The sequence below is a fragment of the Bacillus rossius genome, chromosome 2, assembly GCF_032445375.1.
Source record: "Bacillus rossius redtenbacheri isolate Brsri chromosome 2, Brsri_v3, whole genome shotgun sequence".
In the NCBI taxonomy this organism is placed as follows: domain Eukaryota; kingdom Metazoa; phylum Arthropoda; class Insecta; order Phasmatodea; family Bacillidae; genus Bacillus; species Bacillus rossius.
This window is the reverse complement of record NC_086331.1, coordinates 81,251,826-81,279,748: the sequence shown is the minus strand read 5'-3', so window position 1 is coordinate 81,279,748 and position 27,923 is coordinate 81,251,826. Positions and strand designations below refer to the sequence as shown.

General features: G+C 36.1%; 1 protein-coding gene across 1 annotated transcript in view; it reads left to right on the top strand.

The window, feature by feature from the left end:
• Positions 1-27,923, top strand: part of LOC134528911 (MAP kinase-activated protein kinase 2) — a 151,462-nt gene that overhangs the window by 110,350 nt on the left and 13,189 nt on the right. The window contains exons 6-7 of the mRNA XM_063362577.1: positions 1,755-1,929; positions 23,532-23,742. Coding sequence (XP_063218647.1) covers positions 1,755-1,929; positions 23,532-23,742 — 386 coding nt within the window. The remainder of the gene's footprint in view (positions 1-1,754; positions 1,930-23,531; positions 23,743-27,923) is intronic.

Genomic DNA, 27,923 nt, shown 5'->3' with positions numbered 1-27,923 from the left:
AAACACACTTTACTATTCTCAGTTACTTTAAAGTTATTACAACATATTTTTTAATTCTAATTGTTTGTGGTTCTCTGGTAAATTATTTATATTTGAAAATTCATGAAAATAATACACGTAGGTTTACAGTTCTCACTTTTTTTTTTCATTATTCTCATACATTCACCACTGAACCATTCATAAAAATTACAGTATTTGTACAACTGTATGTACATCAGAAAATAAAATGATTAAATGAAGAAAGATTAACGAAAAAGAACATTCTGATGAACAACTCAGCACCATTTTGGCTACTACATATGACATCACACAATCCTGTTTGCCAAACTGTTTTCCTTTACATTGCAAATCATGACTCAGACTTCCACCAAACAAAAGCAATATTTTTTAAAGATTTCCTTTCATTTGAAAGCATATTCATTTTGGGGGGCACTGTTCCTTCAAGGTATTTCTGCAAAAGGTTATTGTTATGGGATGGTTCTATTTTACTTCACATTTTTTTATTAGCTTATCACTGTACATCACTTAACAGACAATTATCATTGATTATTCCATGTCTCACTACCATCTCTGGAGACATACATAGTCCAGCAAAATAGTGGTGAGAGAGTCAGTCTAAGCAATTTTAGGGTTACTGTAGCTTTCAGAGTATTTGTGAAGGACTACTGTCTGATGTACACATTAGAGCCCTGCGAACCGGCCCCTGAAGGGGGATTGGCCCAGCCCTGACCAGCACCATCTCTGGCTTTGGGTTGCCCACGATACTAAGTGGGCAATGTGAGAGGGCTGTGATATTTGTGTTATACCCAGAATTCACAGCATGAGGAAAACTAATTTACAGGTGTTGGCTGTGAAAAATTAGTATAACTTAGTTGTTTTACTGTTTATTTATTTATTAATAAAGAATGAGATTTTTATATTAGAACTTAAGAGAGAAAGCAATGCTAAAGGTAATAAAGAGTTTCATTCTAAAATAAATGTTTGATATTAGACATGGACCCAATGGACAAGAACAAAGTGAGTGTTGGGGAAGAGGTCTCATATTCGAGCGTTTTGCATGTATACCAGGATACAAGGGTCAAGATTGCATTAAATTTTTTGCAGAAGGTTGTCAATTCACAACTAACTAGATATCACATAAAAAAAAAAGCCTCAACTACATTGGGAGAAAAACTGTGTTCTTTGTATTTTTATACAAAGCAATAACCTCACAGTTAAATTTTTTTTTCTTAAGATATTCAAGACAATATTTTATTAGAAATATGAAACAGCAAGAAGGCGAACTGATTGAACTTCTAACTTTCGAGTTATAATTTATACTACTTGTCCCATAACATCTGAAATTGTTTTAATGTGGGTTCTTCAATCACAGGGATAAGAAAATGTTTTCTCAGTGGTTGGCTAGAGATTACTATGCATATATAGTTTATGTATAAAGTTTATATTTTTATTTATTTTAGTGTTTTTTAATATTGAGCTTAATGTTTTGTCGACATGAGGTCTTTAGAGATTGAAACATGCAACATAAAACAGCTATTTTAGGGAAGGAATCAATCATGGCATATTGTCTGAAGTAATGATTTCAGAAAACCATGGTTAACTGAAGTCAGGATAGCTGGACGGGGACTCAGACCTCTGACCTACCTTTCTCCATTCTTAACTTAGATGTTTTTGAGTTTCCACTAAAAGTTTTTTATTATTGTTATTGTCTTGTGTGTAAATATTATCTTATTTTTCTTTATTTTTCATTTCAGATCAGTGTGGGGTTCTGAAGCTTACAGATTTTGGTTTTGCGAAGGAAACTTTTTCAAAGGACACTTTACAAACACCTTGTTACACTCCATATTATGTTGCACCTGAAGTCCTGGGACCGGACAAGTATGACAAGAGCTGTGATGTGTGGTCCCTTGGAGTTATTATGTATATTCTGTAAGTTTTATGTGAATATTATGTAAAGGAAATAATACTTACCTTCAGGAACTGTGTCTTGCAGAACTTTTATTATACTAGGCAGTGAAATTTTATGGTAATTCATTAAAGTAATATTTAATATTACAAGTGTGAAAGTCTTTGATAAATTCAAAATTAATAAATCTTGATGATCATAATTACAAAAGCACTTGTAAGCACGTACATGCATATCAGGGTTGCTGCAAGTGCATAAAATAAAGACAAGTTAGGAAAAAATTTAGTAATCACAGTCGTTAAAAAATTCTGGAATTTTTTGTTTAAAGATGTGTTACGTATGTATTGCATGCACTACTGATATTTGCAAAATGTTATTTCTTCTGTGCTTTTGAGTGTGTCTCTTGCCAATGTGCTCTTTTGTTCTAACAATCAAATGACTTCAATCATTCAAACCCTTCCTCTTTTTCATAGGCATTTACTCCATGTCCTTCAGCAATAACCTGCTGAACTCATTATTGGCCAAAATAAAAAATGCATAATAGAGCACAGCATGTTTTTTAGCAAGATGTTTAAGGCCATGTCCATTTTTGGTGTATTGTTGTTCGGAAATCAGATAATTTACCACAGAAGTATTAATTTATTTCACTATTTAAATATCTTATTAAGTGGTACACTATTAAGATAATAGACTACCTCCTCTGATCACCATAAAAAGAGTAAACACAAAACAGCATGCTCTAATGTAGTGTCTAAGGTCAGAAAAAAATCTAGAAAAGTCTATAAATCTAAAGTTACAGGTTTTGTAGCTTCCCTGTATATTCATGTACAAAAATTTGTTCTGTATATTTTGATTGCTTGTTATTTTTTATTGAGTTTAACATCTGTCATCAACACGGTCAGAACAGTACCAACAAGGAGTGGTCAGGTAAGGAACCAGCCATGGCCTGTTGTAAGGCATCATCTCTGCATTTGCCTCTGCGTTTAGTAAAAAAATTTTAGAACTGAATACAGAATGGCTGTACCAGGATTTAAACCTGGGTCCTCATGCATGCCTAGTACCACAAAACCACTCTGTCCTAGAAGTGTAATGAACAGCACTATTTTGCTCTGGCCTAGAAGTGTAAGAAACAGCAGCTTTCTTGAGTGATAAAGGTTTTAAAAAATGTGAGGAAACATTGTTGGCAGTACATAGTTGGCATTACTTTTTCTGTTTTAGTTACTGACTGCAGTGCCATTCTTCATCCGTCTGACATTGTGTGAAAGTTTTTTTATATTTTTTAACGAATGCAAGTGTATGCATGAATATTTTGTCTTTGGAGAAGCAGTTGAAGTGTGTTATTTTTCATGTTTAGTTGGTATCTTAAGTGTGAGAATTTACATGGTATTCAAACATATGTGTATTCCTTTTAATAACCAGCGATGTAACATAACATCTGTGCTTGTATTTTTTAATATTTAGGGCTGTTTTTAGTGTAGCACTTCTATACCCTGATGGTGCAAAAAGTAAACACAGATCATGTTGCTGTTTTCAAAAATAAACAAGTATACTACGACTATTTTGTAAGTTTTCCCATCAAGGCATTACATGCTCATTTTCAGCAAATTAAAATCTGGATTCCTTACAAATGTTAATTTAACAGACATTGCAGTGAGTGAGTTTTCTTGGGGTACTCTCATTTCCTGCACCAATGCATTTTGTCACATCTCCATCTAATTGTTTTATTTCTCATCTGTCTAGTGATCTTGGCTCAAATGGGGCTCCAAAGTTGTATGGTATCATTTTTCCATGACTATACAGTCAAACCTCATTAATACGAATCCGCTTAGTACGAAATTCCCGTTTATGCTAAGTACTTTCACAGTTTCAGAAAATAAGGTAGGCTTTCCTATGTTATTCAGTACTTTTAATACGAAATACGGTTAATATGAATTACGAAGTTGTTTTGATCCCTCAAGTAGCTGTTAACGTGTATAAGAAAACGGTTAATACGAATTTCACAGCCGAAGTCTAAAGTAAATCACGTCTTCATAACCGTCATGTAAACAAACGTGTCTCAAAGATATATGTATGTATCCTACAGCGCAAAATGGTCGAAAAACAAGATGAAAAGTTCAACTCGAGTGGCGATGTTAGTAACTAAACTAGAAAAGATGCCATGTTGTAAAGGGAAAACGAAAAGTACTCTATACCTTATTAATATTAGTCGTCGGAAGTGTACATATGTAGAAGTTTAAACAATCTATGGAAAAAAGTTCTGATATTTTCCATTGTTCACGCACGTGTGTCTTAACCTCAATTTTGATTGTGAGTTGGTTTGTAATGACTGCGAAACGTAAACGCAACGACCTTACATTGCAAGTTAAAGTTAAAATTATCGAAGAAGTAGACAATGGAGAGAGAACGAAAACTGAAACTACGAGAGAATTTAACATCCTGCAATCGTCGTTGTCGACAATACTAAAAAATCGTGAAATGATTTAATTAGCCTTTGCGAGTTCGTGCAAATTATCAATAAGAAAAAGAATGTGAGGCCCAAAACATCAAGAAATGGAAGCTACCTTGTTCCAGTGGTTTGAAGAAATGCGTGCAGCAAACTTGCCTATTTCTGGAACTATGATTCAGAAGAAGGCAGACTACCCAGCATTGAGGTTAGGGATTTGAGACTTCAAGTTCAGCAATGTTCTACAACGGTTTAAGGATCACAACAATCTTGTTGGCAAAACTATGTGTGGAGAATCGGCAGCAGTAGATACGACCAAAGTTAAATATTGGATACAGACTGCTCAACCAATACTTGATCAGTACTGGCCTTTGATAAGCTTTGTAATGTGGTAAACAATGCCTATAAGAAAAAAATAGTGCAAACCAGAATTGATGCTTTTTTAAACCAAATATTTGAATAGAAAATGTGTCATGAATGCAAGTTTATTGAAGTTTGTATTATGATTTATTCTGTAAGTGTTGCATTGTGTTTGTTTTCTTCAGTGTTTACAAATTGTTATGCATGTAGTGAAGTCAGCTTATACTACCAACAGTGTATATAATTTTCTTTATGGTTGTAAATGTAGGTATTTAAAGTTCAATCAATTTTTTTTGTCATGATATCCCAATAGTTTGGTTAATACAAACCCTCGTTATTACAAAGTGCTAAAATTATGGTCCCTTCAGGTTTGTAATAATGAGGTTTGACTGTAATACTGTGGCTATTTTATGGCTGAACAGGTCATATTGTTTACACCAAGTCTCTACATCCTGACGGCACTTCAACCAGTAGTAGAGCTGACGAATCTTGGCTAGAGTTTTAGCCACTCCAAGATGGCCACCAGAGGTTCCATCATACATTTCTTTCAGCACTTCTGGCTCTAGGCATGTCTGGTGGAGTAGCTGCATGGTAACCACTTTCCCATTTGGACTCTACCATGCAATCTCCAATAACCCTTTAACCATCTCTAAAGAATCCCATTGTGCCCAATAAGGTTTCACAGCTCTTTGGTCACTGGGTATCTCATGCCATGATGGACATCCGGTATCCCTCCCTAACCAGCCTATAATGGGCCATAGGTCAGAGTCTTGTTGCTGTGCCAATTTTTAAGCTGCCATAGTCCCATTTATCCTTACTGTTGATACTGGTATGTTGAATATTTCAATTTTTTTGTTCTTTTGTGCTCTTTTGCAATTATTGCAGTCTGCATTGCATCATCGGTGAGTGAGGGCATCAGCATTGCTGTGAGTTAGGCCCTTCCGGTGTATGATTTGACAATCATACTGCTATATCTGCTCAGTCCACCTAGTGAGTGTCTCCTCTGGATTCTTGACTGCAACATTTTTTTAAGTGCAGCATAGTCAATGCATACAAGGAATTTTCTCCCATATAAATACTTGTGAAAATGCTGCAGGGACTTAATTACATCTAGAAATTCTCTTCTGGTGCCATATTAGTTACGTTTGAGCTTAGATAATGCTTTGCTTTAGTACCCGATGACCCGTTGGCTTCCATCCTGAACCTGGGGAAGTACAGTGTCCAGTCCATCTCTGCTTGCATCTGTGTCAAGGGTATACAAGGGTAGGCAAGTATGGGGCTAGAACATAGTGCCTCCTTAAGGTTCTGAAAGGCACCCTCACACCCATAATTTAAAAAAAAAAAAAAAAGTATTTTCTTCTCTGTCAGTTGATGTAGTGGTTTTATAATATCTGCAAACCCAGGCACAAATTGCCTCTATTAGGTACAAAGTCCTAGGAAACTCCTCACATGTTGATATTTATGTCAAGGCCACTCCTTGACAGACTGTATCTTCTCAGTATCAGTTTGTACTCCATCTTGTGATACTACATGACCTAGAAACATCGCCTCATGTTGGAACAAGGAGAACTTTTTAGGGCTTAACTTAAGTAGTGCATGGTGAAGCCTTTTAAAATCTTCCTGGAGGTTTTGTAGATGCTTCTTCACTGTATTTCCCACCACATTTAATATCATCCAGATATACCAGGCATGTTTTTCATGTCAAGCCACTCAACCGAAGTTCCATTACTCTTCAAAAAGTTGCAGTATCGTTTGGGAGTAAACAATGTTACATCTTCCCTCTCTGATTCGCAATGCTTGTCCTTCCCTGTCAAGAACAAATTCATCAAACTGTCATTTCCTCTACAGAGTAAAGATGCAAGCAACACCCTAGGGTCTATTGTTTCCCAAAGAGCTGGCATATGCCCCTTCATACCAGCTACTGATCGTTTACCTGTTTCTCTAATTTTTGTGGGGTTTTCTTGCATGTTGGCAATATCACTTAATATTCCCTAGTTCTTGGCAGGCGAAGCACTGTGGGCAACCTCCTATCCTCCGGAACTAGAAACCTTGATAACTATTCAGCAGCTTCTTCAAAGCCCTGGTGATATCCCCTTCATTGGCAGTGGCATTAGTACCTCCCTCATGGTATGATTTCAATCTTGTTCTTGTCTTGATGTTGGCATTCCTGGATACTTTGCGTGCGATTCTATCTCCAGGGCATATACCAGGGCATCACATCTCTTCTTGTGGCAGACTAAACGAAGGGTTTGCTGGACCTCTGCATCCGTAAGTCCATCTATAAATGCGCTAGTAACTAGTTGCTGTTTGATCTCTGCAGAAGCTTCTGGTTAAGCAAGGTGCACAAGCCTCTTGAAGTTAGCCTCGAACTCCTGAAGGGTTTCTGAGGATAGCTGTTGGCATATCCTCATAGCAGTCCTGTACACCTCACCCATGTATCGGTCACCATACCTTAGCTCTAGGGGAGATCCTCGCAAGTCCAAGACAAGTACTGTAGCTTTCTCTTTCTCACTCCAGTTTTTACTTCCACAGCTGCCTCAAACTGTCACCTGTATACTGCTCACAACAATTGCCCATCAAAGGTGGTTGGCTTGAATTTTGATTGGCTGTTCACAGCATCTTCCACCTTAACCAGGGAAACTCTTTCGTTTCGTAGCAGCTGTAGCTTCCTTATTCATTCGTCTGCATTCTTCAGTTACAGCTAGTATGCTCTGTTCGTTAGTGTGCTCAAACAGAGCTAGCTGTTGTGTCATCAATTCTTTATGGACAGCTATATTCTGCTTCAAACATTGCACACCTACTTCAAACTGAATGCTGGTTTTCTCTATCTTCTTCATTTCTTCTTGGGCAGCCACTAGCTCATTCTGTATTTCTTCTTGTGCCACCACCAGCTTGTTTTTCATATTTTTTGGTGCCTTTTTTATTTTGCAGTTTTTCTCTTTCGTGACATTCTTCACCTCTTCCTGGCCACTTTTCATTCCTTCCAGGTTACTCTCCATTTTATTTTTTTCATTTTCTTCAAGCTACTCTCCACATCATTTTTCATTTTGGCTAAGAAAGCCATTACGTTCTTAAGTTGTCAACAGCTATCTTCCTCATTCAAATACACAATCGGTCACTTATGTCCTATTAACTATACTTAAATTTAACCTAAGTCATGGCCTAGCTAACTTTTACTCAAAACTAAAACTAACTTACTACGGTTCTTAACACCATTTTTATTATTTTTTGTATGGTTTTCAAATTAATTTACTATTATTGTTTTAATTCAGAGTTAATTAACCTTAAATCCTTTATTTATGGCTATCCCTACTTTTGGCACCAAATGTTATAACTGGGAAAACAGGTTCAAAAAGCATAGACCAATTAATTAAATGCAGTTTTATTTATTACATAATATTTACACTATTTAGTTATAACAAATAAATTGTCTACCCACAAATTTATATCTCTTTCATAAGGTCCACAATTTACTCTCCCCACTGGAGCGCGGCTCGACAGTGGCTCTCACCGTTCACCTGTTGTCTCAACACACTGGCCTCACACTACTCACTCATCCGCCGCAAACCCAGAACAGTCCTGATCTGGATGCTTCAGTCCCCGATGCACCAGTCTTTGCAACAAAGCTCATCGCTCGTCATTCACCTTCACTCATCAAGGGGTCACTCACCCTTTTCACTTCACTGCATCGGAGGCTGGCGTCACCATTTTTATACCTCTCAGCCTCTTTCTGGAATGGTTTTCTTGCACCTCTTTCAAGTGTTGCGTCACCAGGATCGACTTAGCACCCAAAGCTCGCTGAACGATGGCGTCCTAGTTACACCACTTCACGCAGGCGGGGATTTGGGAACATGCCAAACCCCCCAGAGCCGCAGAGAGTTCTCTGAGGGGAGGGGGGGTTCCTTTGCTAATCGGATTAGGTGTGTGAAACGGTAATGGACCGCACCCTACCTGCAGGTGAGCATATATGGAAATAATTACTCGTGTGGAAAGAAATGTTTGATTGGAAAGTTTTAAGACTGCTTGTAATTTCAAAATGGCAGTACTTACAGGCTATTGGGATGGATCTCCTTTCTTACTAAACACACAGCTCTGACAGTGGTTCCAATTTTGGACATTTTATGAAATCTTCTGTATCCTCTCGGAAATTTCCTGGATTTCTTTGATTCAGATCTTTTTGTCAGGGTTTATATCAGCAAAGAGGCCACAGGGTGCAGAATGACAGGAATTTGGCCAATAATTACATGTTAAAGAATACTTGATGAGTGGGGCGTTGACATGATGGAGGCACCAATTCTTATCTCGCCAGATTGCAGGCCAGAGGTAAACTCTGAAGGCTACATGTATAGTATTCCTGGTAGACTGACTATCTGCCCCCTAGGGCCATGTTCATGATACACAATGAAAAACGTCACCATCATTGTGCTGTCGCACTGGGGGTTGTTTATATGTTCATAGAGACTTGGTATTAAGTCTTGGGCGCCACCACATGTATTATGGGCATGTGGACCCGGCTATTCTCTCGTCAGGGCCGTGACGTAGCCCATGTGCAGGGAGGCCCGTTTCTCCCAGTATAAATGAAATACATGGAATCACATCCTCTCTCAGTGGGGGTCATGCTATATGTAAAGCCAAAAAAATAAGGTAATAAGGTAGGTTCTCGAAGGCGCCTCACATGCCTCAGTCTGTGTGTTGTCTCCCCACGTGGTCACCCACACAAAAGAAACTAATATGTTTATTCGATACGTTTATTGATGTTGCTCGTCTGTATATTCTACACATTATCATAGTTAATAAGAGCCGGTGGCACTAGTCGCTATAAGGGTGGTCCAGACACACATTCATGCGCGCTGCACAGGGTGGGGATGGACACTCACAGTAACTGATACGGAGGTGCAGCGAAGCGGCGTGCGAGGGCTACCACATGCTCGACGAACAGCTGCAAGCGTGCAGGCACTATCGTGCGAGCCCTGGACATAGAATTCTTCCCATATTGTAGCTACCCATGCATTCTTTTGAACGACAACGCATCACATTTCTCGGGACGAAAGTGGAAGGAATTATGTGGAAAATGGTGGGTTACACATCATACCATGCCGGTATACCTCCCCCGAACCAAACCCACTAAGAGACATAATCAGGATATTAAGACACAGCTGAGGCTCAGACTGGCGGAAGATCACACGCAGTAGGATACTCACATTCCAGACATCACCTACTGCCTACGACTGCATTAGAGTTCATATAATATGATCAGAATCCGTCTAGTGAATTAAATAAAACTTAAGTAAAACAGTCTTCTGCCGGAAGTAAGCCCTGGAGTTAAAAGAAAGCGATTGATATGATGGCAGATGGACGTAGATCAGTGATAGTACCAAGTTGTGGATGACGGGTGTGTGCAGCTCCTTACCTCAGGCGATCGCAGCGACAGACTCCACTCCCAGCATGCCCTCGAGGCAGGCCTACAACTCACTCCAGCCAACGACCTTTACATACATTTAAATCACACATGCCACCGGGAAAAGGAATGAACACATATAAACCCTTAATTAAATTAGCCTACTAGCTGCAAACAATAACATTACATAACTAATTGGTTTAAACTAATCTGATATTTAAATATAGTCTGCCTCAGGAATCTTCCTCCTTGCTCAGCATCGTTCAGGCCAAGGAATATTATTTATGTTACAATTTAAAGAAAAGCCCGTCTTGAAGCAATTACTCCGTCTGCTGGAACATAAAACACTGTAGGTAAGAAATAAGTAAGTTACAATTAATTATGTTGGCATCGATAAGGGAGCAAAGCACTGACGTCACACTTGTGGGCGCGGGCCGACACACGCACACACAATTACACTTTGGTGGGCAGTTTGAAATGTGGGGGTCACAGAGGGTGGTGACGGAAGGAGGAGGCCTGCAGTGGACGATGAGGGAGGTGGTGGCACATCGGGCTCAGAAGGGCATAGCCTAGAATGCTCAGAAGGGCATAGCCTAGAATGATGTCAATTGTTTTCACATTTTACCAACTTTGTCTTGCTTTGCAGCAGTCAGGTCCTGCTACTTTCAAACAGCGCGCCGGGGCGTCAAAGGCCTCTCCCTCCCTCCTTTTACCTTCCCCGCTGTTGTGATGTGCTTTGCTTCTAGCCTCCCCTCCCGGGGTTGGGGCATGCGCGGTGGTCCGCTCTTTAAAGATCTTATTAAATTTTGTTTGTCATTTAGGGCACTTCGTTGATAGGCCGAGGGAGCGATCTCCGGGGAAAAATAATGTAAGTTCAAGTTATTTCTGGGAGTTAGGAGGTGGCCTTACTAATGTAGTTTGCGAACTTTAAATTTATTTTGTCTTTTCTAAATTCTCTTTCGGCCGCCACCTCAAAAATTACGTCTGGATATAATGTTTTGTGCATGGGATGTAAACGTTTCTTTTTGGAAATTTATTATTTTCACTATTTGGCCCCGCGAGGTCAACTCGTTTGCAATTGTTCTAGTCTTAGTATTATTCTCTTTTGGAATTAATAAACCATTGTATGCTTATTATTTATTTGTAACCGTTCCTACGTTATCTATTAAGTAAAGTATCAATATTCACGTTTACATTTTATTTGTCAGCCTAGTTATGGGCCTAATCCCATTCAATTGAGCGTGATAGGGCTTGATTTCCTGTCGTACTGCTTGCACTTCAATGTATATTTATGAGGATTACTACATTAGCTTAACGGGATATGTTACCCTTTCACAGTTAGTTTAAATGTTTTATTATTTCCATGTTGCTGTATTTAAATGTACTCCTTTGTTCTTGTATGCAAACATACAGTAATAATTACGTGAAGCATCTTTGTTAATCCGTAATGTGTAGGAAAGTGTAATTTGTACTTGTTATTAGGGATTTCTGCACCCCTATTCTGTTGTTACTCATGCATACACACACGTGCAAGTTTTGTAATTCTTATTGAAGCTACTAAAGAGTTGTTTTTCTCTAGGGCTGTTTGCACATATATAAGTATTTGTTATTGAGAAGTGCATTAATTAAATGTATTCTGATATAATTTTTTTTTTTTTGAAACTCAGGTCTATTGTGTGTTCACCTTTAAATGCACCTACAATACACGATCCGTGCTGAATAGTTAAATTCAGCCCCTCCCCGTTACCCCTTGATATCTTGTCCTGGCAGTTGAAAGCCATATCCGGGATTCGCTTAGTTAGGGCTTTGTAAAGGCTTTCAGCTTGTTTATGTCGTGATGAACTTGGACACTTTCATTGTAATGATCGTGCCTTTGTTCTGATTCATATTTATAAACCGATGATTTGTTACCTGTAATGACACTGTTTCAAATTTGGGTCAGTTTTGACCTGATTAATCATATCTTGGGATCATTCAAGTCAGTGTTTCTGTTAGTCTGACAACAGTTTCAGAATGAATTTCATGGACTATTGACGCATGTTTAAATCTTCAATTTAAAATTACTGAACACTTAGAAACTTAAATTCAGTTCATTTCGCTAATTGGTACTCTATAGTAGTCCTTAAGTCTCCTATGCTGACTTCCCAGTTTTAATACAAATTTTGGTCCAAACTGGTCCCTTTTTTCATCCATTTTGTGAAATCAAGAATCATACAGATAACCAAAAACACTTCTTCACTCATCAGGATGCCACACTTGACAGAACAAAGATATCGCAGTAATTTATCAGAACATGTCAAGATTCAAAACAAGCTTCCCATTCCATCCCCTCAGTCAAACCTAGCCTCTCCTATTGAGCAGTGATGACACCTGTCTTAAGACTTTCCAATTACACCTCATACAGGTTTTATTATTAACATTTATTTTGTAATCTAGTACCCACAGGATGGTTTTTTTTTATCTTAGTTGGCATACACTTCCATGTAGACAAAGCATCATAAAATAAAAATAATAAGACAAAAAATTAGTGCACATCAAATACACAACATTTATGTGTAGAGGAGAGACAGTACTGGAGATTAAGTGGTCAGCTCACTTGCCTCCCACCAGGTGATCTGAGGTCAATTCCTGGCATAGTCGAACCCAGATTTTCCAAATGTGGAAAATTTGGCGGATGGTATAATGCAATGGTAGGTTTTCTCATGGTTCTCTCATTTTCACAACCCATTTATTTTGCTAATACTTCTCTAGCATCTCATCTTCTTTCATCATCTCTTCTGACCTCAATGTCGACAAGACATAAAGTTCAATCTATTTCATTTCCAGTTACGATGGTGGTTCCTGAACTGGTGAGCGCACCTTCCAGAGAGGTGAGAGTTAATTTTGGGGGTGCATAGAATGATTTGAGAATATGGATTTTCGTGTTCATATTAAAACATTATAAACTCTCTATTCCTCTATGACATATTTTAACATGTAATTCTTGCACGGTGTCATCGAAAACTAAAAGGGGCCTAATTTACTAGCTATATTACTTTCTTTCACTAGCAATTGGTTTCATTGCTTTTTTTTTATATTATGATGGAAGAAAAGTTATGAAAATTTATTTGATTGAATCATTTTACTACATACTTCTTAAAGCACATAACATATTCACACAACAAGGGAAAATTTTTAAAACTGTGAAAACTTCAGGAATTGAAAAGGTTCTTTAAAACCTGGAAAAAATAGGGAAATTGACAATATTTTATATACAAGACAGTATTGGTTAATTTTTCTTAGTATGTTGTCTCCTAATATCTGAAACTTGTATGTATTTTAATCATAAATTCATGTGCCATTAATATTATGTATCACTGACATTAATTAAACACAAGTGATACAAGCAACTGTGAATTAATGTGGAACACAATCAATATCTATAGTAGTCATTCACCTGATCACCGTCAATAATGTATCATTTTTAAGTTCATCAAACAATCATATGAGGGGTTCATGAACATTGTGGTGTAAGTCAATTTTACAAATTTGAAGATACTATACCAATTGAGGCATTCTAAGTAAAAAAAAAAAAAGGCATATAAACAAAAACCATGTTTTGAGAAAATCAAAAAAAATAATTTTCATTGTTTTATCCTATTGTTATACTAATTATAACTTAATTTTCTGTGATATAAATACAAATATTAGATCTTTTTATAAAGGGATATCCAAAGAATTTATTTCAAATTACATTATGTTATGAGTAATAAATGAAAAATGCATGTAAGTTTATATGTCCTTTTAAGACAACACTTTTTGGCATATAATGGGTAGTTGAAAGTCGAAGTAGGGAGAAAAACATCTTTATTTATTATATTTATGTACTAAATCTGGAGGAAACATCTTACAAGTATTCTTAGCTCAATCAAGTTTTTTACAATTTAATTATGAAAAATCATTTTTTAAAAAAATACATTTACTTCCAAATTTGCTCAGTTAATATGTTTGACATCACTCTTTTGTAGCTTTTATCCACATTATGAAATAATATTCTCAATAAATTCTACATCCTCTTCCTGTAAAAAAACAGTATATCACTTTTACTTCATTAACTTTAAGTTGGTTAATTTCTCGGCAAGGACACCTTCGAGTCTTTGTGTTGTGAAAATCTCCACGCTGTTGAATAGGATGCCAATTACTGAACACATCATATTGTCTTAATAAGTTTTAGAACATAGCAATTCATCATTTCTTAATAATTTAATAATGACTTTTTTTTTTTAAGTAAATATGTTATTTTTGAGACAGGTTTTTTTTAAATAGATTGTTTGAAAAAGGTTCCCAGTCTTGCAGAAGCTCTGGATCCATAACAACTTCAAAGGGTGATGGGTTTTCTCTACACTGTACCATTGCAGTTAGGTAATGCTTTGAATTTTTAATTTAGTTTCGGATCAACCTGAAGTTTCTGTCACATTGGGAGAAACTATGGCCTCTTACTAAAAAAAGTTAGATGACATCGTTTTCAAATACCCTTGAAAACCAAGCAGTAAATTTACACATTAGGAAATTCCTATTTTAGCCACCTGTGGTATCAGAAAGAAAAACAATTGTGGAAATATCAGGGAACTTCTCAATTTGTTTTTACAAACAGTCATACAAAAAACAAATAACTGAATTCGTGTTTTTTACATCGTCACATTCAGTGAATGTGTAACAGTAGCTAGAATCATCATTAAACACATGAATGTTGAAGCAATATAGCCAGAGCATCCATTTATAAAACTGATCATTTACATTCAGTTTTGGGATGGGTTGGTTCTGGAAATAATTGAATTCAATAGTGAGTACTTTTGAGTTGTCTTCCTTGCATTTAGCAATGTAATCATTGAGGTTTTCTTTCCTCTTAACTGCCTTCCTTTTATGTGGTTCATACATAGATTTGCAAGGATCATTTTGATCACATTTTAACTTGTTTTTGCACAGCGTAAGAAAATTTAGTCTTGAAATATTTATTGTAATTTGTATATGACATTTTTAAATCCAATATAGTTTTTTCTTAGTAATAAAACTTAAACATTTCAAAGAATGTTTTTATGCTCAACATACAGTTATGAAAATATAACAGACTTTTAGCTTTACAGTAATGACTCATCCTATGGGATTGATTCCAACTGTTCACCCATTAGCAAAATTACATTGTCAGAAATACTTCTGGGTCTGTTTTTGTGAGTACCATGCTTTTCCTCAAAAGTCTCATTGGACAGAAGTTTAGCTTGTACAACCCTTGTTCTTTATGACCCCAACAGAAACTACGTATTTCCATATATTTTCTCTTGGTCTTTTCAAGTTAACACTTTGATTTTTAGGGCCCTCCAACTTTTCTATACCATGGTCCAAATACAGCCGGTATTTCCAGCGATTAGGAAAGGATACAGATGGAGCATTAGCTGACAGATGCGTTTACTTCTTAATTTTTTTTATTTTCACATATCAATATGGCAGATGTTTGTTTATATTTGTGTCAGACATTCTAGTCCGCTTTTATTAACGACTGTAATTTGTTTGGAAATAAATCAGATCATAATATTACTGGTTAATATGTAGTATATATATTAAAAGTCCAAAATGAATTTTCATAATACAAATGTAATGATTCAGTTTGACATGGCCTGGGGCCTAACTGTCCTTATGCTAAGCGGGGATTCGCATCGATACATGTACTGAGATTAATTTTTGGGCGCCACCGTGCAAGGGGTACGGACCCGGGAGAGACACTTTTTCAGGGCCGTGACATCGCCCATGTGAGGCGTGATTTTAACCCCCCTAAAGCCAATCCTAGTACTCGCTACTGGTCCGCTCTCAGCGTCGGGTACGCTCTTCACCTATGCAGTGGGCTCTTACGGCGTCCCACACGCCGTCACACTCAGGATGTTGAAATAAACAAATACAAATTAAATCGTGTACCCTGGTTTTTTAGTTGCTACTTCTCGTACACCTATGATTATATTTTACAACGCCTGCACGAATCGGTTCACGTGGTGCTACCTGACCACGTGGTCACACTCCACAATTAGGTAATTAGCATAAAAAGGACCATAGTGGTCACTCATACAATTATTTAAGTAGTCCCCCCGACCGAGAGAAGCCCCGAGGAATTACGAACGAAAAGATTTAGGATTATTAAAATTTAACAGAATTACTTAGCAGTACAGGCAAGTGTTGAGGTCCCCGGGGTGCTGACGCGTCTGCTCTCGGTCGGTGCTGACGAAGGACTTGGGCGAGCTCAGGGCTCTGCTAGCTTAACATGGTGTCTTCGCGCCAAACCGATTACCGTTATACCTATTTACGATTACGTGCCACAGGAACTTACAGGTAAAACATGAAATACTCTTAATAATTAGATTGCACCTAATGCATAATAAAAACTATTAACTAAAATTACAACTATTTATTATTAATGATAACCAGTCCGGCTTCAGCGGACTTCGGTTCGCCTCGTGCATGTTCGGTACGTCTTTTCGTTGTTTATACCTTAACTAAATATTAATTACTTAAAGTACATCAAACACTCCCGGCTGATCTGCCGTCACATGCCAGTTGGGGTAAAATAAGCAAAAAAGAATTACAATGTTTATCACTAGTTAAAGGGGTGTGGTACACTGCTGCTACAGCGCCCTCTTGACGTCCGTGGTGCGCTATTCAAACACGCCCTAAGCACTAGTGGTAGGGAAGGTTGGAGGGTGGGGATTGTTTTGGCGGTGGCATATCGGGCTTAAAAAGGCCAGCAGGCCCGAACGATGTCAAGTTGATATTTTTCTCCAATTTAATCTCCAATACAGTTACAGCTGATACATTTGTAAACAAACGGCCACCATATTGGTACATGTAGTACCCTGAAATCCTCCTCCCGTTTTGGCTTCACCCCACTCGTCTAGAATCGGACCTTATGCTGTATCTGTATGTTCCCCTGATCTCTGTTAGTCACAAAAACAGTTGACATTGTCCTCTTAAAACAGATGTATCAACTTCATTTTTCAATATATACCAGTGAAACTTGGACTACTGAATTCTGTATGAAATTGTGGAATATAATATGCTTTCTGCGTAAAAACGGTTTATGAGCAGCTTATTTGCCATTTTTACATCGATGGCCTCAATTGATAGTTTAAATGTTTTAGTGGTAAAATATGTAGCTGACTGAAAGCTGCAAAATTTTTGACTTGCACCACTATGTTCCATAGCCCCTCATTTTTGTTTTATTTTTAAAACTGGCAGCATTGATTACATAACTTTAATGAAAATAATAAAAGTGAAAACTATGCATTGTGTAGGAATTCATTAGTAGTAAATGCTGCATGTGATGTGTGTTTGTTGAAGTGAGTTTTAAAAATATAGTTGTAGCTCTTTAAACCAACACATTAAGGAGCATGATCACGCAGTATTAGTGATTTTGTTAGATTATTGAACTTCACTACGGTTTTAATGGGAAAACTGTGGATAATCCGCAGAGTTAATGTATGTGTAATATATAGGTATAATAAAGTATTTAATTTTACATTGTTGAAAAAATTTTAGTGATTATTAATTGGTTTCTTATTGAACACTAAGCAGATTTGTTATTGATTGGTATTAATTTATATATAGTGCCAAAGAAAGCATGATCACTGAGTCGTGCCAAACTTTTAGCGAGCAGCCATCTCTAAGTCAATATTTACTAGCTTGTTTTAAAAAAAAGTATTGTTGTTAAAGTTATAATTTACTTTAGCTACATGCCTTCTGAACAGAAAGATACCACAGAATCCATTTACACAGGCTTCTAATTGAAACTTGAATCAATTTTTTATTTGAAACAAAAAATTATTTCAGTAGATAGACATATTTGGAATTAAAGAATACCATACAAGGGCAAAAATGACAATTGTTAACTAAGGAAAAAAACATAAACAAGGAATCGCACCTAGCTCTTAGCAAGTAACCAGGTGTTACAACTACTAAAACATAAAATAATTTCGCTAGTGACATGTCTTCTGAAAAATTTTTTACCGAAGACTGGAATATTTTATGTCCTGTTATTGCAAAAACATCTAATTTTTGTTTCCAAGTAAAGTATTGAGTTTAAATGATGCACACGTGATGTTTGCTTTCTGTGGCTTATGAGAGAAAAGTTCAAGTATATTTCATGGAGATAAAAATTTTCAAGGATAAAAATAACACCTCTAAAGGTTAAATAAAAAAAACCTCCTCAGGTTAAACCAAGCTGTGTCGGACCAACTTCATATGTGCAGCAATGAATTTTGAACGAGCCTCACAAGGTTATCTGCTACTTAAGTTTCCTTACATGTGGGATTTAAGAGATAAGTGAGATAAGCTACTAGTAAGACTGCTGGTAGGGAAGAAAGGGCTAGTGTAGAACGATGATGCCATTGAGCCATGATGTGTGCCGACCTGCCTTATATGTGGTTGGCGGCACGAGCAGTCTCACAGAAGTTATTATGAACCATCACGATTGCAGTTTTTAAATTGAAAATTTTTACAAATTTGTTTTTTCAAGTACTGGAGCTTATAAATTAGGGGTAGCAAGAATAAAACCCGTACTACGAGATTAATCATTTTAATTACCAAAACATGTTCAATTTTCATATTATTTCTTCCATTTCTGAAGATATTTCAAACGCCCAAATCTCCTGAGGAATTGGAACGCAAGCAGCCCTACGGGTGCTGGATTACAGAATAAAGGCAGACAAACTGTAATGTGTATTGTCAAATATCTGTTATCTTGCTACAGAGAGCAGTATCACAGGTAAAACTGAGGAATATGGCTAAAGTATGTGAGAACCCTTTACGTTTTCCTTGTTAAATGGTGCATTCCTCCCCATCTGCATTGCTGATAAAGTTTGAGAACCACTGAGTAATGACATCAAGGCAACCTCTTAATAATTCCATGTTCGCAAAGTTGCCTGGCCATTCCTATCCCAAACCACCTCTAGACACAACTGGATAAGACAATAAAACTACATTAAATAAAACAAAATACATAGTGGCCCAAGATATAAATATACAGTAGAACCCCGATTATCCGTGTTAATGAAGGGGACGAGTGAGTCGGATAATCGAAAATCGCGGTTAACCGAGTCATGCTTGCCTCAAAGGTCATTAGCCCACAGACAGCCATCTGTGGACATTCGGAGATTACATATATACACATGCTTTGTGTGCGTGTGCGTTGTTGACATAGAAGCGGACTGCTTAGTGCTGGGCAGCAGTGGTTTTTAAGTCTTTCGTGTGCGGAGACGTGGGCACGCGAGTCGTTGTTGCACCGAGGTGTGTGACTAGCCGCCCGCCAGTCCGAGGGCCCAAGACAGCTGATAGCTGCCAAGGTCACGCATTCTTTTCATCGCCCGTAAGCGACGCTGCCACACTTCGCTCATTGCTCTGTTGTCAGTAACACCATCGGGCTGGTTATTGTTTTACAGAACGACTGACTTCAAAATTCTTTTCGAGATAAGATTTTTCATACCAGTGCATTGAGACTTGATTTGATGGTTTTGAAACGGTGTCTCTGTCTCGTATAATTCACGGTGTTTTTATCCCCCTTTATTTATATGAATTTAAAATGTTAGATTTTTTATTTTTAGTTTGCTGAACGTGGAATTAGTGCAAAAACGGCCTATTATGACTTAGTGTTGCAGATGGGTCGGAAATCTTATAACGACCACCTCTCTATAACGACCCTAATCTCGGGAACCGTGAGGGGTCGTTATATCTATTCTCCGTTCACTCTTAGCTGAGTTTTGAAATAAACAAACACCGTCGTATCACTGTGCCGCGTCAGCAAGTGATAGGCTGAATTTATCTTGCGTGCCAAGCACTAGTTGCAACACACACACTTCCGTACAGTCGGTGCTCATAAAATAACGGAGAAGTAATATAACAGGAAAATGGTTGTTCTGTGAAGCCTAGTTTTTTTAAAAAAATTACGTCTGCTGTGATAAAATTACGCCACTTAATGCTACACCCTCCAACCTTTTCTGTTGAAACCATTCAAACAAACAAGTGTCCAAGCTGCTAAATGTGGATTCGTTCATCGTCTTGCGTTTATTTAATCCACTTGAAGTGTCAGCCTGTGAAGCAAACTGAAGGATTTTTTCGCGATTTTTTATGATGTCGCGCACTGTTGTGTTACCGACATTAAACTCAGTCGCAAGTTTGCAATCGTTTCTCCACTCTGAAATCTTTCTATAATTTTTGTTTTGCTGTCGATGGACAGTACCACTCGCTTTCTTTTCTGTTCATTTGATGACATGATGAAATGTTGCGCTCAACATTTCCGCACAACACAACGGTATAATCCGTCGGAATGCAGATCACTGTTACAATACATAAAATTATCACCACCTTGACGCTTCAACAACGTACACTAATGGAATGGACTGTCTCCATGCGCCGGGTAATCTCTGTGGCACGGCGCCGTGCTGCGCGCGGGAGTGTACAGTCCGGTCATGCGGACGTGGAATCGCGCACCAGTGTATAATCTATTCACGTAACATGGAACACAAAAATATTATGTACATACGTATGTATGTACTAGTATATTTTTTTTTAACTTTCTGTGTATATAAACATAACTGAGTCAAAGTACTTTGACCAACATACATTTTGCAAAGTATTTTAACATTTACATACATTTTGAATCATTGGTTATATGTAACTAAAAAATTGGACTTGATGGACATAAATCGCGGTTAATCCGCGAATCGGATGATCGAGTCGCGGATAATCGGGGTTCTACTGTATGTACAATCTGTATTAGCCCAAACTTAATTTGAAATTTTAGAAGAAAATAATTCCTTAGATATTGGAACCAACTCATGAAGGGTGTATCAAATTCTACTAAGAAATAATTTGTTTGTTTAAGCATTTTAAAACTTTAATTTGCTTTTCTTTTTTTAAGTAGTTTCTTATAGCTTACACCACAACAAAATAAATTATTGACCGTTTATTAAAATCTTTGAAATTAATTTTTTGATCACTTTTTTAATTCTTCCATACTTATTGAATTTTTTGTGTTGTTGTTTGCAATGTGCAAACACCAATCATGCAGCTTTGCTGTTTTTTTGGTGTCAAAATGTATATCAATTGCTGCATTGATTTATAGATAGGTACATTTGTGCAATTATTTTGGGGTGACCAATGTCAAAAAGTCAAAGCTGACTCACCTATTAGTATTAAAAACTGCTCCGCTTGAACAGATTACCATAATTTCCACATTCATGCAAACTTCTTGCTGTTCCCATTTCACTAACGTTTGACATCTCATCCTTGTCGCCAAAATGTGTTGTATGTCAATTATTTATTGCATGCAGTAATAATCCATTACACTTAATTAGTCAACATTTATGCTCTTATACAACCTATCAGTCATTCATTTAACTGCTTCCATAGATAAAAACACACAGCTTAATTACAATATACAACAAATATTAAGATATTTAAGCAACAGTTACTTTAAATTTGCATACTTCAATGCAATTTTTTTAAGGACAAGCTGACCTCAGCTCAGAAATCTTGTGTTCACTTCTGCGGTTTATGCTTTTGTAATTGAATGTGCTGCGATGTTAAGAAGACATTAAGTCCCAATTAAAATTCAAACTTTTTGGATCACCACCTCATAGACTTTTTTTGATACTATGTGGTTGTGTTTGTGATGAATGCATTGTTGAAAAAAAACTTATGTTTCAGCCAGTGTCTTGTGGTGTTAAATTCAAAATTGTATTACACTTAGGTAATATATTCAAGTAACCACAAACTAGTACTGGTGCCCTACTCGCTAGCTCCTTTCTTTCTCAGTAAGTTAATTCTAATGGGTCTTAGGAGCAGAAATTGCCATATGCATGTTATGTTCCTCTCATAACCATTAATTTTCAGACGCTAGGTTGTACATGTGCTTCTTGAAAAAGGAAAAGATGGTTACCATCATCATAAAGTTGGCATTTAGTTGGCATTTCTCTTGCCAAAACAAGTTTCACTTTCTTGAATAAGACCACATCCCAGTGTGATAAAAAAAAAAAACAATTCTCCCGTGCAAAGAAAAGAGACATTTTACAATAGTTTCCTACACATCTTCCAATTTCATTTATTTTTGTTTTATTTCATTGTGAGGCAAAACAGATACTTTAACCTCCCATTAAAAATTCATGGTGGAGCATTCATACTGCTTCCCTCTCCCTCCCCTTTCAATGTCAATACATTCAGTTGACAGTAGAATGTTGTGCCAGTGATTTTTTAAACTGTGAGTGTGACATCATTCCACACATGTGAAAGACACCAAACAGCTTCGTATATCATAGAAGATTTCTTGAACTTTTCAAAGTTGAACAAACTGTCACAATTTACAATCTTGCACACAAGCTCATTGCGATAATGGCACTTCATACTTTTAATTTAATCCCTGCTCCATGGGTTGTATAAGAACTGTGCAGTTAAGTGATAAATACTAAACAAATATATTATACTGGCAACTGTTTCTGCTGGAGGATGGGCTGGGCAGTTGTCAATAAACAGCTTTTTTTTGTATCATCAGGCAACCCAACATTGTTTGCATTTTCCTGTTTATGGTACAAAATGGTTGTTGAACCAGTGTTCAAACAATTCCTGCATGACTGAAAAAACAATTTTTTTGAACGATAAATCACTCTGGAAAGATATTGAAGGTTCGAGGTTTGGTACTTTTACCAATCACAATCATCTTAAATTTGTAAGTGCCTGCTGCATTTGCGCTTATCATAAATGGTAGGCTTTCCTTTGAATATTTTGCACCGGAAGAATATTTTTTATCATTGTATACAAATGTACTCCGTAGAAGATAAAGCTTAAATATACCAGTTTCGTCCACATTATGAATTTATTCCCGAGTCAAACATGTTTTAGCAAAGTTTAGAAAAATTCATGACTTTTTCTTCCGCAGGGTCGACATGCAGACAATTTTTCACCACACGTGTTTAATATTGAATTCCGTGGCAAATTTTGAATTTTGCTACCATCTGGTGGAATAGTTGCATGTGCCTTCTGTGTTTAATTCTTTGTGGTACTACCTGGATTTCTGTATTAATAGGAATTCCTTCACTCTTGCATTGACAAAATCACTCGTACTTCACTTTGTCTTGATTGGTATTATTACCACCAAATATAGTTTTCCTCTTCAACATGCTTGACAGTGAATCAGATTGAGAATGATATTGTAGTACTCTTTCTTTTTGACTCTTTATATCATAGATGGTTCATTTTGAATGCAAGTCCTACATTTAACTGATATGCTTGATTTTAATATAGTACATATTAAATGGATTTTTTTTTTTTTGCCTTTTAGGTAGCTTCTTTTTTGTTCTTTTACATCAGCAAATTCGTTTGAATGCATAATTTAATCAACCATGTTTTTTTTCTAGGTTATGTGGTTTTCCACCATTTTATAGCAACCATGGCTTAGCTATTTCTCCAGGAATGAAGAAGCGAATTCGAACTGGACAGTATGATTTTCCTAATCCTGAGTGGCAAAATGTTTCTCAAGATGCTAAGGATTTGATACGAGGCATGCTGTGCATTGATCCAGCTAAGCGTTACACTATTGATCAGGTTATGCAGAATAAATGGATTGCAGTAAGTATAAATTTAATTTTAATTTTTTTTTGTTATGTTGTGATGTGTATATGTGAAAGATTTTTTTTTGTTGACAAAAAAGTGTTTTCCATGAATAATATATCGAACATTCATAATTTTTTTTATAAAACCTTATTCTATTCCGGTAGACGTTTAAGTTACAAATTACAACTTATTTTCAAAAATTTTCACTTTTAAATAAGAAGTATTGTTCATGAAAGAAAATCAACTCACTTCAACATGGCGGTGCTGTGCGTCACCTGGCAAAGCAGCGCTCCATTCTCTACCAGTCTTCTTAGGTAGCCATGGCAAGAGTGGCATAACAACATTAGTGAAGTCGTCTCAATACCAAAACTAAACCCTCGGTGTCATGCATACAGCTCGTTTGTACGAAAACTTTCATGGAAAAACTCTTTAAGCAACCTGCTTCCTTGGACTTACTACTGTTTGAATGTGGACAGAAGCCAGGAAGTGCTAAGATCGACACCAGTACATGCATCATGTGTCTATTCGCCTCTGTGTGCAAGGAAGTGAGCAGATGTGCAGTCGTGCAGTCTTAATTATGATACGTTAAGAAGTGACTCCAATTTTAAGGTTTGAAAATGTGTGACAAGTTTATACATGCCTTGAGTGGCTTAGTATGTATTCAAATACATCGAAAGGTGTTTCGTTTCACTGATTCGGGACTGTAGCTATGTGGAGTTTGCTATTTTCCTGGATTATCAAATGTTCATTTATTTATTTATTTCAAAAAACCATTACCAAAATGTACTTGTTAAATATAATCTGCTAGAAAAGACTGAAATGAAAACTGACAGAAGGATAAACTCTGAGCTAACTCAAAATTCCATCAGCGCAGTAATGTGACCTGGCAGCCAAAGTCAACAACTGAGATCAACTCAAAAAAATCAGAATTGCAGCTGAATTACAGAATGTGCTGGACCATAAAATGCACAGTTTGGACATGTTGGTCTTCAAATAAGAATTCACACAATGCTAAAAGTCTTTAAAGTAGGCTGTCTGTGTAACTAAAGATTTTTTCTATTTCTGTGAAAATGGATTACAAGTTATTCAGTATTCTTAAAAAAACATGTAGTTTAAGCATAATACAGGACAATTTAATGCCAGGTAAACATATATGCTGAAAAATTTAGTAAACCATTTGTGAAGAAATTACAACTTTTTTTTATGTTTTCATTACTTTGCTGGCGCTAGCTGATGTGTAGTCCCAGAATTAAGTGCTCATGTGCTGGCCAGAAAGGCCTCACTCTAGTGATATCGAGTGGTGCGGGCCTGAACCTGGCAGCTCACTGTGTAGAAGAATGTGGCCAAGATGGTAGTGCTGGGCTGTGAAAGTCAGCCCTTTCTGCCATGTGCCTTGGCTCATTTGCTTATGTGCTGATTTAATAGGCTTTGCTCTAGTGATGCCGAGTTGTCAGGCCCTGATCTATAAGTGTAGCTAAAATGTTAATGCTGGGTTGCAGCAAGGCAGTCCTGTAGCAACCCAGTTTTTTGCCCTTTCCAGTTTGTAAATAATTTTCCTAAATATTTATTATGTTTTTTATAATCAGAAAATACTTTGATAGGTTTTCTATCATTATGTAAATAACAGCTGTTTATTCTTATGAGAGGTATTTGTGCATTTGCAATATGTTTTATAAAAATAAATTAAATTTACTTAACATTTTGAATATTTCTAATGGTTGGTTTACTTAATTATGAAAAACTCATTTTAATATATTTATACCTAATCCAACTTAATCATTTAAGTTTTTATGTGCTTTCAAATTTTTCTTTTATATTTTTGGCTATGGTTTTTGGTATATAAGCAAGATGATGCAACATCTCCTGACAAGGAAGTCAGAATAGAAAGAGACAGTGACAGTTGTGTGATACAGTAAGTGTGGGAAAGAGACTTGAGATTTGGTTGAAATGTTGTTGCATCATAAAATGTTGGCCAAGTTCAGTGTTCAGTAAAGGAAAAATTAAATCGACAAACTTTATTCGTGAGTAATTTTATTTATGCAAAGGCAATCTTCAAGGTAAACAGACATAATCCCAGAAAGTAATATTTTCTGGAACTTAATGATATTTCAACCTTCAATCAAAATTTCTATAAGTGTTTGTGTATATGCAGTCAAGACCAATTGTGAGCTAGCAGGGGTCTGAGTTCATATATTTGGCCTGCTGTTTTGGGGCTAGAGTTTCACATGCCTTGAGCAGCCAGTTTTTATTTTCTTGATTTAAAGGGTACTGTATCATATAATGTTGGCCATGTTCAATGTTTAGTAAATGAAATACTATATTGACAAACTTTTTTCGTGAATACTTTTATTTATGCAAGGCTATCTTTAAGGTAATCAGACTTAACCTCAAAAACTAATATTTTCTGGAACTTAAATATAATTTTAAAATTCAATCAAAATTTCTGTAAATTGTATTGTTGTGCAATCCAGACCAATTAGGTACTAGCTGGAGGTTTTGGTTGTTACATCCTGTAGCTTTCTACTGAATAAAATATGTAGTATGTATTTACTTGTGTTGCAAACTCACATGTAAAAATTCCAGAAATAAAGACACTTGCTTAAACAATAACACAAGTTTACAATAACTTATTTGAACTCAAACAAGAAATTTTCTTGTCTTTATTAGTTAGGAACCCTGAAATTTCTTAAACTGTGAAATTCATGAAAAGCGGCGAAGTTTTAGAGATGATCAGGTATATATTTAATCTGTAACTTTTAACAAGAGCCTCTTTTCTGAATGAAAATAATAAAACTGCTTTTTATTTATTTCCTGACACATTTTTCAAACGTCCTCTAAATAGTGCTGTGATACTTTAAAAAGTTTACTATTTTAATGAATAATTAGGTTTGGTGGGTAAAATTCGGAATATTTTAATATAGTGTAGGTGGTTGGTTAGTTTAGTTTAGCAACATACAAAATACTTAATATCATGAAAAATTACCAATTTAAAATGTAACTAGGTAACTTAACCAACCATCATTACATACTGTTTTAAAATATTTTTAAATATTTTCACACCATTTTACAGAATTTATGTAGCATCCTAACCAACTGTTCACACAATGTACCTAACCTAACAACTTGTTAAACCAGTTAAATTACTTTAAGTAAAAAACACCCTCTTAGAAAGAATGATTGAAAGAAAGAAAGTAAAAAAGGCATTTTTAATTCTTTTTTGAAAGGAGGCTTTTTCTTCAGAATTACCAAAAGTTTTTAAGTTTCATTCCACAGTGTATATAAAACAATTTTTTTTTTGGGAATAAAAGGCAAAAATGAACATTTAATAGTGAATTTTAGGAGTAACATTAAATTTTTGGTCTTTACAATGCTGTTAAAAACTATGATTGGTCAAATTTCTATGTATCTACTGATATTAACTATCTTGTTGATCAATTAACTACTTGTATGTATCTCAATATTAATGAATTCATCCCCATGTTCATTAGCAAACCATCTAAATACCCTGTTTGGTTTTCAAAAGACTTAATTCAAGCTTTAAAATTGAAGGAACATTTTCACAAACTTTACAAAAGAAACAAAAATATGTACTATTTTACTAAATTTTCATTCTTTCGTAAACAAACCAAATATCTTATCAAGCGTGATAAAATTAATTGGACCAGAACCACTAACAATAATATCAAGAACAACCCTAAGAAGTTTTGGTGCTATGTCAAATTAATAAAAAATGGTTATCATGAACAGCATTCGTTAAAAATTAATGATGTATCTAGTGATCCAGCGGTGTTGACTAATGTATTTGCTGAATACTTTTCAAGTGTTTATGTGTCCTCTAATGTCAATTACCAAGTTCCCACCTTAAATTCATTCCTTGATACAATATCTGTTCCCTCTGTTTCTGACAGCCTTGTGTTTTGGGGCATAAGGGCTCTAAAACCCTCAATGTCTACAGGACCCGACGGGATTCCTTATTTTATTCTGAAAGGCTGTTCACATTTATTAGTACCCCTATTAAAACATTTATTTAATAGTTTAAGAACCCAAGTTTTTCCTAATAAATGGAAAATTGCAAAAATCATTCCATTTCATAAAAACAGAAGCAAATTAAATGTGGTTAACTATAGACCAATATCACTATTAAATGGTCTCTCTAAAATTTTTGAAAAAATAGTTTTTAAAATCACTAATTTCCA